General features: G+C 35.7%; 2 protein-coding genes across 7 annotated transcripts in view; both read left to right on the top strand.

Moving 5' to 3' along the window:
- LOC132942561 (myocyte-specific enhancer factor 2-like) overlaps positions 1–7,316 on the top strand; it is an 85,550-nt gene extending 78,234 nt beyond the window's left edge. For 3 of the 6 annotated variants that reach the window (XM_061011100.1, XM_061011101.1, XM_061011098.1), the window contains 8 exons: positions 2,756–2,980; positions 3,940–4,143; positions 4,220–4,387; positions 4,460–4,589; positions 4,654–4,880; positions 4,971–5,134; positions 5,202–5,425; positions 5,499–7,316. In XM_061011100.1, coding sequence (XP_060867083.1) covers positions 2,927–2,980; positions 3,940–4,143; positions 4,220–4,387; positions 4,460–4,589; positions 4,654–4,880; positions 4,971–5,134; positions 5,202–5,425; positions 5,499–5,611 — 1,284 coding nt within the window. In that variant the 5' untranslated portion in view covers positions 2,756–2,926 and the 3' untranslated portion in view covers positions 5,612–7,316. Of the gene's footprint in view, positions 1–2,412; positions 2,568–2,755; positions 2,981–3,939; positions 4,144–4,219; positions 4,388–4,459; positions 4,590–4,653; positions 4,881–4,970; positions 5,135–5,201; positions 5,426–5,498 lie in introns of those variants that run through there. The other 3 variants (XM_061011099.1, XM_061011102.1, XM_061011103.1) reach the window with 3 other exon arrangements.
- A 367-nt stretch (positions 7,317–7,683) lies between these two features.
- The window catches only part of LOC132942605 (calcium and integrin-binding family member 3), a 19,105-nt gene continuing 13,944 nt past the window's right edge, over positions 7,684–12,844 (top strand). The window contains exons 1-2 of the mRNA XM_061011160.1: positions 7,684–7,956; positions 12,739–12,773. Coding sequence (XP_060867143.1) covers positions 7,906–7,956; positions 12,739–12,773 — 86 coding nt within the window. The 5' untranslated portion in view covers positions 7,684–7,905. The remainder of the gene's footprint in view (positions 7,957–12,738; positions 12,774–12,844) is intronic.

Below are 12,844 nucleotides of genomic sequence, written 5' to 3'. Positions count from 1 at the left end.
TAAACACTCCGACGCAACAATAATAATATTACAATATCCTCGGAAATATATGTGATGCGCGCACACCCGGTTCACGGGACAAACGGTGACGGCGGAGACGAAACCGATGGGAATGTTTACACGTCGCCCACCCGCCCGCTAGCGTGTGGAGAATATAAAAAAAAAAACGCGGCTGTTGGTGGCGGTTGTGTAAGTGAGAGAGCCAAGTGCGCCTCTCGTTGTTTTCTGTCGATATCGTGAAATTTATGCGACCTGTTGCATATACGCACCATGCGTGAAATGTTTTTATCTCGCGTTTTTGTCGATGCATTTTTCGACCGCGAGATAATCTGCTCTTTTCTTTGCAACCGGCGACGTGTCTTGTACTGCGTGCGCGTGTTTGCTGTTTATAATTATAGTCGGACGTTTGGAAGTTGGGAGGCAGTGACGATAACAATTATTATATTATGATTCTCATCGGATAGCACCGGCGTCGTTACACCACGTGTTCGTATTTTATTAGTTTATATATTAATTTTTACAACCGATCGTGTACATACCTGAACGTGGCGTGACGCGTGTGTAATAGTGAATAGTGATCGCTGATCAGCGATCGCCGTTATGCGCCGTTATTGAATGTGGCGACATTGAGTGTGTTTAGCGGCCGCATTTATGTTGACCGGATATCCGTCGGGAAAATATTACTTATAAATAACTCAAACGAATAAAAATAATTCTCCGGTCGATCCAAAATAGATACGGTGTTTTACTTGTAAATGTATGTTATTTTGGAAGTCTTTGCATGCCGTTTTTGTAAATAATTGTGATTTGTTATATCAACAATAGATGGGTACATATGGGAGATTTATTCATTTTAATCCACTGGTTACCAACGGAAGCACGTCACAATGATTAATATTATACTATTAGAAACGGATTCGTTTGGTAATAGTTATATTATTTGTTCATCCTAGTCAGCGAAAATAAATATGAATCCACTACAATTCATATTATTGATGGTGTATTTTCTGCACGTGCTGCTGCATAGTTTGGCCTCGTAAAACATTATCGTTATTGGTCGATAGACATTTTCTAAACTGCCTATTTTTTATAGATAATATAATATACTTCTCTTGGGGATACCAACTACCAAGACATTCTATGTTTGTACAAAGTATATGATATACTTCAATAATGTGTTACAAAATAGTACAATGCTATTCGCTAACGTCTCTTTCCGTTTCAATTTGTATATTATACGTGATTTAATGACCATCATAGATGCCAGGTTGGCGGCTGGGGAATTTTAATTTCGTCATTGGGACAATGAAATATTTTTCGATGGAAAATAGTATTAAAACAAATTATAAAAAAAAAAAAAAATGATATCTCTTTTCGTGTCTGTGACCCAAGAATAATATTGAAATCATTAAAATATTCAATATTCCGAGTGCCCGAACTATATATTATGTATATTGTATTTGGTTTTCAAACACAATCAACCATGTGTTTGATTTACGACAGCAGTCGATGACTTGGACACTGAACAGTGGGAGAGCGAGCAGTACCTAATAAATTATGTTTTTTTTCACGTCTTGTGATTAGCTATATAATATTATATTAGTGTTATTAGTTTATTACATTGTGTACGTAAATTTACGCGCACGCTGCACATCCTCCACACTAGGTACGCTTGCTTCGGTGTTGTTATCACGTCATGTCCAAGGTCGAATCGTCGTCGTTTGGCGGTTAAAAGATGCGTTACACGACGTGTACGAATCGGTCAAAATTGTTCTAGATATTTTATTTTTTTTTCGTTCACGGTGATATGATATAATATGACTTAACGAAATGTACCTACAACCTACGGTGATATCTGCGTTGCAACTTGCGTTCAATCGCGTTTTGGGTGACACAATGCGCACACGTCGCCGTCGCTTACCTGAGTAATCAATCGTTTTGAGTGTTGTACCGAGGTGATATAATTTACCGAACCGTCGCTTATATTGTTACTAATATCATACTTTACGACCCGTGCGCGTCGTGCGTTCTTTCGGGCTATCATGTATTATGACGTATATATAAATATATAATATACGATTACGACTGTCCAATAATAATAATTATTATATTATTATTGTTGAATACCTGTTATAATACAATAGTATTATATTATTATTGTTGAATACCTATTATAATACAATAATATTATATTATTATTATTATTATTCGTGTGTCCGTCGCGTAAGTAACTAACCGCCTTATCGCCGCGGTCGTTAAAACCCCCCGGAAAACTTTACAGAAATAGCCCACAAACGACGGACTCGCGCGCGGTCTCGTGTGCGTTCGTGTGTGCGCGCGCGCTGGCTGTGGCTCGTATTCTGTTTTGTACACACCTATTGTGGTGCGTACGTCGCGACTGAAGACGACAGACCCGTTTTCGGTGGTGGTCGGTCGTGGATATATATTGTTATTTTTTTCGAAGCGGAAGGTAAATTAATACACACAATCACATTACCGTCAACTCCGTTGCCGCGTCCGTTTGTCGCGTCCTCCTCGTGTACACCAAGAAGTTTGTGTGTGCATGTGTAAGCCTATATCATTATGTATTATTTTACAGCGATTAAATAATATTTTGTATTTATTTTTATGGCCGATCTGTTGTAATACAGTTTGTGTGTTTGTTTACACACACCAACCGCCGTAGTACTATAAAATTATAGATATACAATTTAGATCCATTTTAACACTCCGTCGTTCTTTCGTATTTTCTCAGATATCGGTCGAGAGCGTATAAGAATCATTTCAACAAGGAGTCTCGTCGTCGTGTCGTTGTCTTCACCCTCGCCTTCGGTGGAGAAATACGATCGTCGTCGATAAGACAAACAGAATTCCAAGAAGCAGTGAACGGCGCCGTTCAACGGACCCTAACGCCGCCGCCGCCACCATGGGCCGTAAGAAAATACAGATATCGCGGATCACCGACGAACGCAATCGCCAGGTAACATAATTTCTTTATTTCGGTCTGTCTGAGGGATGAGTAGTTGTAATTGGAAATTGGTGTTCAGAACTGTCAGCGATTGGCGCATAAGATTGGTCACAAAATCTACGACTAAATAGTACATTGTACATGAAATACTTTTACCCATTGGCGGTGGTCAGGGGGGAAGGGCTTACCATGGCTTAGTCCCCCCCCCAAAGGTCCCCTACTCACATTGATATTAATAATGTTAGTCCCCCCCCCTGAAATCGTAATGGTTTCCGCCTTTTTTCCTTTTAACCGTTCACTAAAATGTCAACGAAAATATCGTTTTAATTATTACCTATGTATATTGTAATTTGTATGTATTTTGAATATGACCTAACAATGTACCGGAATCTTGTGTATCGTTTTGACTTTTGAGTTAGTTGATCATTGCATGGGTAGTATGGTACCCAACTATATATAAATATTTCTCAGTTTCGATTGAATTTATTATGTGTAGTACTCGGTAAGTCGAGTGGAGATACTTGCGCAGAAAAACGAGCCGCATGTCCGTGATTTGGACGTGAATAGCGATGATAGTTAAAATTTCTTTTATATCCATTAACTTTTTTATATTGTGTTCATCACAAAATCGTAAGAATTGCGATTTATTTTAGAAAACTAGACTGATGTGAAAACAATAGAATATATTATAAAAATTGCACTGAGTTTTACAAACTTAAATATAAAATATTATATGTGTGATGATATACTGATAATATGTCAAGTGTTGGTCAAGTGTTTGGCTTACAAGGTCCATATTGCTTTGTGACTACATTTTTGTATTTTATTTCTAACTTTAATAATTAAATAAATAATTCCCAAATACATCCAAATACAATATATTATGAAAGTTTTTTTATTTTAATGTATTGTTTTGTTTTTTAATTTATTACCACCTAACAATATTAATAAATTACCATATTATGCTTTAGGTTACCTTCAACAAAAGAAAATTTGGCGTAATGAAAAAAGCATATGAACTGAGTGTGTTATGCGATTGCGAAATTGCTCTGATCATATTCAGCAGCTCTAATAAATTGTATCAATATGCTAGTACAGATATGGATAAAGTGTTGCTCAAATATACAGAGTACAATGAACCTCATGAATCGCTCACCAACAAGAATATCATCGAAGTAATTACACTAAATTAATTAATATTAATATTAATTTATATATTTAAAACTTACACATTTTATTTTCATTTTACAGCAATTGAATAAAAAAGAACTTAAAGGTGGTGCCTTGAGCCCTGAAAGCCCAGATGAAAGTTGTGATGGTACACAAGGACCATACCAACTTACACCAAGAACAGAAGCAAAATACAGTAAAATTGATGAAGAGTTCCAGCTGTTAATGCAACATCAAAGAATGGCCAGAGTAAATATTATTTTTTACTGGAAAACAGGAATCTGTGTGTATACACATATATTAAATAACTATTATTTTCAGAATAATGTAAGTGCTAACTATTCACTTCCCACCACTATGCCTGTAAACAACATGTATAATGACTCTGGGAACTTACAACTGCAACACAATGCTAGCCCAAGACCTCCATCTTCGTCTGATGCTGATTCTGGTTAGTATTTTGTATTGTGCGGTAGCAAATTGAAATAATTATTTATTGTAATTTTGTTTTTTAGTTTACCCCCCTGGTAGTATGTTGGAAATGAGTAATGGATACCAAGCATCTTCTTCGCCTGCACTAGTCAACTCACCTTCTCCTGGGCAACTAGTCATGTCACCATCGCCTACGCCCAAAGCCTTAAATGCCTCTAATAGGGCTACTCCACCGCCTAGACATCATTCGCCTAGACCCAATTTGCGTATTGTCATGCCCAATGCTCCTAGTCATCACGAAGATAATAATGTAATTAACATTTTTATAATTTGTACTATTAATATGAGTTTTTATAACTTAAAATATAGAACGGTAAATAATTTTTTGTTTTCTATCTAGGCTAACTCAATTAACACACCAACTGTCTCTCTAAACACACCAGTTGTAGCGCTTCATACACCTGGATTGGGTGGCTCTTATCATGGTATTTTTACTGATCTTACATCTACTGACATGGGTCTTTCATCAGCATTGAATTGGTCTAATCAACTAGCACACAACAGGTTTGCTTATAATTTTTAATTTGATAACCACAAATTTATATATTTATAAAAAAATTGTATTTTCTAGTGGAATGTCTCATCTAGGAGTACCAAATTCATCACCACCTTCTTCACCATCACCAAATTCCGTCCGCATTAAAAGCGAGCCTAACTCGCCACCACATTTACATCACCACACGTCTTCAGCAACCTCTGGAACAGCGCCTAATACTGTTGTTTCACATTCTATCAGTCATTTATCTTTACCACATGCTCATACTTCAATACCGTCCCATCACTTGTCTGTCACAGGTATAATTTCTTTCAACTTACAAAATATAATTGTTATTTCATAATTTTTTTCTTTCTAATTGTATAAAACCAGAACGTTTTATACTAGGCGGACAGTTGCCCAGTAACCAGAGCTTAGTAGATTCAAGACACGACTTTGAAGGAGGACCACCACCAAAAAGATTGCGGGACACTTGGCCAACATGACTAAATTGTTAAGTACAGATGACATCACACTGCTACTTTATCTAAAATATTTTCTTGAACATATAGATTATTTATTTTATATTTACGGACCGCATGACTTCTACTCTCTATACAGGACAACTTTTGACTTACATTAAGTAACTAAATTATTTTTGGAAATTTTCTTTTCTTTTTATCCCGTATTTTTCATTTTTGTTTTCTCATTGTTAACTCCATAACATATCTTAACTATGTTCTTAACATTTGTATATAAATTTGTATTTATTTATTACTTATATTTTGTCAGTTATGATAATATGCTGATCCAAATACATATTACAAAAAGTTAATGTCTAGTCCTGTTACAATTGAATGTAGGCTACATTTACTAGTCAATAAAACAATAAGACGAAAATTGATTATATCGGCCGAAATTCAATTATAGACTAAGTAAATATTATATTGTTGTTAAATTACACTAACATATTTTAAATTAGATGTTTTGTTTGTTAAATAACATTTGAGAGTACATTTAAATTAAAATTACACAAATTATATGTACATTATTGTTGTGTGATGATATAGTAGATACAAAAACTATAGAATATATATATATATGATATATATTATAATAATAATCAACTCCTTTTTAAGTATGTAAATTGAAATATTTATTTAAAAATATTAGGATTTTGTTTTGTATAAGATTTTGATACCTAATAATTGTGTATGATAATAATATGTTAAAGTTATATTTTTAAGTGCAATTTCATGGCCATTATTTTCAATCAAAATAATTAATTAAAGTGTATACCATTTATAAAGTTAGTCAATATTTTTGTAAAAAGAAAAAAAAAATATGTGAAAATGTTATAAGAAATTATTATGTTTAGTGTGTAAGCGGTGCTATGTGTAAACTTTTTGGTGCCATTTAAATATTTTAGTCAGCACTGTGTTTTACCTGATCTTAGTTTAATTGTTTTGTTACAAATAATAGTAGGTACTGTTCTTGCAACACACATTAGTAGGCTCAATTTTCTATATAAATATATGTATAAAACGTAACAATGATGACCACAGGGCAGACATATTTTCATTGAAATTATATTCGAGAGCTTACATATTTTATATTTTTGACCATTGTAACATAATACAGGGTTCGTTTATGGAAAGTTTACAAACAAAATTAAAATTAATAAAAGGGTTTAATCGAATATTATTTTATTTTTTCTAGTTTTTCAACACTTATTATTATTTTTCTCGTTATTCTTAACACTTGTTGTATATTCATATTATGTACTGATTGTAAATTTAACATATTAGGGCATGTTTGTTAAGGTATATAATATAATATATATAAATATAAAATACTCATTTTGTTGTTATAAAATACTTTTTTTTCTTTTTTTTAATATAAATCGAACAGTGCACAATGATTTTTATTTTTTAGTTTTACCAACATTTGTGTACCCCAGCATTATTTTAGTATCATTTGTTTGTTCTTTTTTTTCTGCTAACATTAACATACAGTACTTTATAAAAATGGCAAGGCCGAAAGTGCAATAAAATAATTTATACTATGTACAAATTTTTAAGTTAAATCAAAAAAGAAATCACACGTTTACAAGCCGTTTTTATTATTTTATTTTAGATTTTTTTTTTTTGTTTTCTTTTGTTTATCATTTGTATATTGATTGCCAAAAAATATAGGTTATATTATATTATGCGTCTACGATTTTTTTTTTTTGTTGTTTGGTTGTCATTCGTGTGGCCAGCAGCGCAATGGGTGACTTTAAATTTTGACGATGTACTTTTTAATCTCGTTAAGTGAAAAAGGTCTGAGAGTCGAATAGACGGCTGGTCACCACACCCATATAATCGAAAATTACATTTCCCCGCGCGCGCTCGTGTGTGTGTGTGTGTGTGTGTAGTCCGTCGCGCACATTCCGCCCAGTTGGCGAAAAATCAAAAAAAGTATTAAAAAGGCATCCGCCGATTTCCCGTCCTCCGGTGCCGCCCGTCGCGTGACTTGACGCTCTCGTTTGCGGGGTGGGGGGAGGGGGTGCACCTGCCGCTCTCCAAGGAGCCCGGTCCGTGTCATTGCTCGGCCCGTTTCGGATACACGTTTGTACTTCACTGTGCACGGACGACGTCGGTTATAACAACCCTCCTCTCGTGCCGACAAAATTTCCCACGAATCATTTCTGTTTTCGGTCCGAGACCGATCGCGCCGCGGATTTATGGTCTTCTCGTAGCGGCGCGGGTTCATTACAGCGCGACGTGTGCAGTGTAGCTCCACGGGCGGCGGCGACGCTATGGGCAACAAGGCGATGACTTTCACCGAATCTCAGCTCGAAGACTACCAGGTGAATATCGGTGATAATTAATAACGACGTTGTACGGTTATTATTATTCCTTGTAGGCGCGGTGCCCCGTCTCGCACGCACATTTGCCCGATAAGACACGATCGGTCGGGTTTTCAGGTTTTATTTCCCCCCCCCCCTCGTACCCACGCGCCGCGTTCGTTTTCATATTGGTCTACCGCTTTTACCCCGGTCCGTCGATCGTACAATATAGCATAATATACGTATCATAATATGTTGTGTAGTGAGTGCGGCGAACAGGTCGTGTACCCCGCGATTATATAACCGGATAACGTGTTTCCAGAGGGGTTTAGTGCGGGCTGAAAGTGTACCGGTATAATATTTATTGTATCTCCACGGTGTCGTCATGGGCGTGTGTAGACCTTGCCCCGGTGGGGGAAAAGACATTTTTGGTAACACAATCCGTGTTCCTGAAGATGGCTTATTATTAATATTTCAGTAGTCACGGCTCAATACTAATAATAGCATTTTACTTACAATATTTGGAAAGTAAAAAATTGACCCGATGCCCAATATGGTCGTCTCTTTGCGTGTCTCCAGTGGTGTGCGTCATGTGGCCGACATTGGTACAGAAATACAAAGTAAATATTGTTGCGCATCGAGTGGCAAAGGCGCCGGGGCTCTTACAAGGAGGCGGAAGACCGTCGTTTATAGCTGCTCCGATATAGACCAATGCATTTTAAATTCGACGGAATATGCCGTGTATAGCCCCCCGGGCAAAGGCGATAAATATAAATCGTAGTCGGTAGACATTAAAAGTGCGTACACGAACGTATTGCACGCGGGCAGATTGTATTATACGTAAATGTCGTATGTACTATTACTAATAAAACTGTTTGAGAATGCGATATAAGATAATGTAACGACAGTTACACACTTGCATAACACTTATTTCAAACAACAGATAAACATTTAAGAGTAAGTATATTATAAAATGGACGAGGAGAAAATGAAATAATCGTTATAACAGAAGAAAGTTTCGTACGGTTTTGACAAATATAAAAATCTGATTTGTATATGGGTAAATAATTAAAGAGTTGGGCTAAATTACGTGTGTTGGGTAATTTTTTCGCGTAATAAACCAATTAAGCGTTTGACAATTAAAAGCTCGAGTGCTCGGCTCAAAACGAAGAAAATGCAGATATTACCAACAAAAAAAAAAAATATAAAAAATTTAAATTTAAATGTAGGTAAGTACACCATAGTCCGTAGAATTTTCCGTGTCAAATCGTATTTCTATAAAAAAAAAACCATCATATTATAAATACATTGGAAAAATGTAAGTGTTCCGGGCATGATTTTATTGGGTTAATACTTTTTGTCTTTTTAAAGTCAATATACATATAAAGAAGGACAATATCCCATGCAACTGATAAGTACAATACCTATATATATTGGGTAGGTACGTACTTGATATAAATATTAAATTATAATACCTAAAAATAAAAACAACAGTAAGAAATCAAGTCATTGAGATGTTCAAAACTGTAGACTAGGCGTTGGGCCCCCATATAAGGAAAAAAACCTGAGCCAATCACTGGGCGGGGGGTGAGACTAACTACACGGGAATAAACGGATATTATAATATCATATTATATTTGTATATAGTACCTACCGCGCATCGCACACTATAATGGAATCCGTGAGCACGAGATTAAAATCAAACATGTGTGTTGATAAATGCGTATTATAATAGTGTCTTCCTCCGACTTTCAGTTATTTTTAGATTTCGTTTCCCCGAGTTCGGACCATTCCGAGAACCACTAAATTATTTAAATGTAGAACGTGACAAAAACGGTAATATTATAATGTATAAATGTATAATATTAAATGGTTTTTTTTTTTCCGATTTGGAGTCGATGAACTGCGCGAGCGTTACACGGAGGGATGACAGCTCTTCGTAGAGAAGAGATGTTTATTACACGCGGTGCGGAGCGAGTTTTTTTTAAAATTATTTTCTTTCTTTCTGGTAGCAAATCCGAAAATATTCCGAGAAAACTATTCAATTTATTTGATCGTATCGCCGCGGTCGTCGGATCTAAAACATTCTTTTGATTTTGGTACCTACTATCTTAATCTATATAATATTATTATATTATGTAATACGTATATGTACTCGCTCGTAGATTATATTTATACCTCTCTGACGTGTAAATTTCGTTATTTATTGGAGGTTCTTCTCTACTTACCTTGATACCTTCTCCCCCCGCGGTGGAAGGAACACCCGGTGATACTTCTTCAAAGTCTTCGCTGGTTAGGTTATGGATATATTACAATAATTATTGCAGTAATAGGTAAACATATGGTAGACATTGCTTGAAGCCGACGTATCTAAGTGGGACCACGTAGTTCGGTCGCGCATTAATCGATTAATCGTACAAAACGATACCCAAAAAACATCGAAAATTCGGTTGGGACTTAAGATTTTGTGAAATTTATTGCGCGTATGGTGTGTTAACCGACGAGGCGCCTACTTGACGAATTCTACTGCATTGAATTATAATACAATTTATTATATAATTATCGCGATGCGACGGTCATAACATTATTAACATAACGTAAAACAATTCGTGCACCGTCATAGTCGTAACCAATTAATATTTAGTAAACGCCCGTCGCTCATCACTCGTGTTAGGTGATCATCCGCTTCAGTGGACACCTGTCCGAATCGGTAGGTATCACTCCGTTCAACGACAATGATATTATATTGGCATATTGTTATTTTATGCCACTCGTCCAATATCCCTCTACACGTCTACCACCTGTTAGATGTGGCCCACCCATTTTCGGCTTCTATTTTGTTTTCGTAATATTACACAGAAATATAGAATATTGAAGCGTATATACATTTTATCATTTATGTAAATCATAAACCACGTAATAAATAAACCTCTGTTATTTGCAGTATGAATGTAGGATACGCTATGGTATGCATATTAATCATATTATCATATCGTGGTTGAGTGGGTCCATACGCATACTTCACACACTGTAAAGTACTATTTTGGATTTTAGCTCTAGAATTGTTACATATCCTAGCTACCTATTATGATATTCAACGTTTTGTTATTGCTTGGTGTTATTGTGGTGGTGAATTTATGATTTTTTTCTTCTTTATTTTTTGGGCGAGTGGGCCCAGTGTGGGTGAGTTGAATCCCGACACTTTATGTATTAATCGATTACAGAGTTCATTTGGCAATTATTGGCAGACGTATGATTTGATTCCTAGCATACATATGGTTGACTCCCGAAATCCAGTCTATTAATGAATTTTTTTTCAGTTATTAAATTCGATCAATTGCCATATTTTAATTCATTTTTCTGCCGTGACTATTTAAAAGTACCCAAGTTCAACTTGTTTGATTTATTTGTTGAATGTTGTCAATAATTGTCATAGTGTGCTATTTTTCAAATAGGCACTAGGGGACCTCACACAATCGCACCATGTAACAATATCTGATTTAAATGTGCGCCCTCAAGGGACCAATGTATATATTTAACGCAGAGTTTTATAAAACAAACAATTGTGGTGCCGGCGTGGTGGAAGTTTAATGCGAAAGCTGTTCGCGCGGCGTCGTCGGTTCCTAAACGAAAAAAGGTATACTATAGGATTATTGAGGGAAAGGTAAAAAGTTGAAACTCATCGCTTTCAACAGTTGGTAGTTACCAATAACGTTTTGGTTATGCTCGTACATCATTAGTTTCCTTCACAAACGCTCATTTTCTCTAATTTTTTACTGTTATGCAACAAAACGGGAAGCGACTCTTGAATACCTCTTGCCCTGGAATTAATTCACCTACGTTGAATCCTGGAAAATAAATATAGTGCGCAGCCTGCCTGCCATCGCCATGTACTGATTAACCAAATCACAATTGACCGAAAATTGATTTATTCAGCTACCATACAAACAAAAGTCTCGAGTAAAATATTCCTAAATAATTGACGTGTTAGGTTACTAGGTTAGTTATTTTTAAGATGATAAATTGACGAATAAGTAATAACTAATAACAGTGTTTGTCACAATCCGTTATCCACACATCCGGAATATCCAATATTAAAAGTAAATAGGTAATCATCGATCAATAATTATGTATATATTTTTGTTAAGAATATCAATAACGATCGTATCATATCATTATGTTTGATTAATATCACGACGCTACAACAGAATACTCTAGTGTCCTGAGATTCAGTGCCACTTAAATTTTGGATGGGCCAAGTGCACTTTGGAGTTTGAACATCAAATATCAATACTTTCTTGTGTTCGAATGTCGAACGAACAGATAATACCTACCTGCGTATTATTATTATTACTATCAACATTATATTATATTATTTAACTCGCACGCCAATCGGTGTATAAAATATAAAACACAACAATACACGGCCGTCTACGGTGATGCCGAGTTGTGGGCTGGGTCAATTAATAATGGTTTTTGCCTCAAAAACTGTACACGATAGTCGTCAATATTACATAAATAATATAATATATTTCTATACACGGGGGCGTGGAGAGTTTTACAATCGAATGAATTTTTCCCATTTCACGATTCCCGCGATTCAGTGGCCGTAAACTGTGTGTGTGTGTGACATGCTCGACACACGCATTGTAAAATATCGTAATATTCATTTTTTAGTTTGGAAAAAAAAATTCATTTGAGAGACCTCACGGTCCGCGTAATATATCCACTATTTCACCGACGTGTATATAGCTACACCCGGAAGACCAAAATGTGTGTTTATTTTTTTTCCTCCTTTTACAGGACTGCACTTTTTTCACCAGGAAGGAAATACTTAGGTGAGTAGTATTATATAGCGGCAGTCGCTGCAGCTCCTGTGCACATGTGTGCAAACAGGAGATGACGTGTA

This window comes from Metopolophium dirhodum, chromosome 4, assembly GCF_019925205.1.
Source record: "Metopolophium dirhodum isolate CAU chromosome 4, ASM1992520v1, whole genome shotgun sequence".
Classification (NCBI taxonomy): Eukaryota; Metazoa; Arthropoda; class Insecta; order Hemiptera; family Aphididae; genus Metopolophium; species Metopolophium dirhodum.
This window is presented reverse-complemented; position numbering and strand designations above follow the sequence as displayed.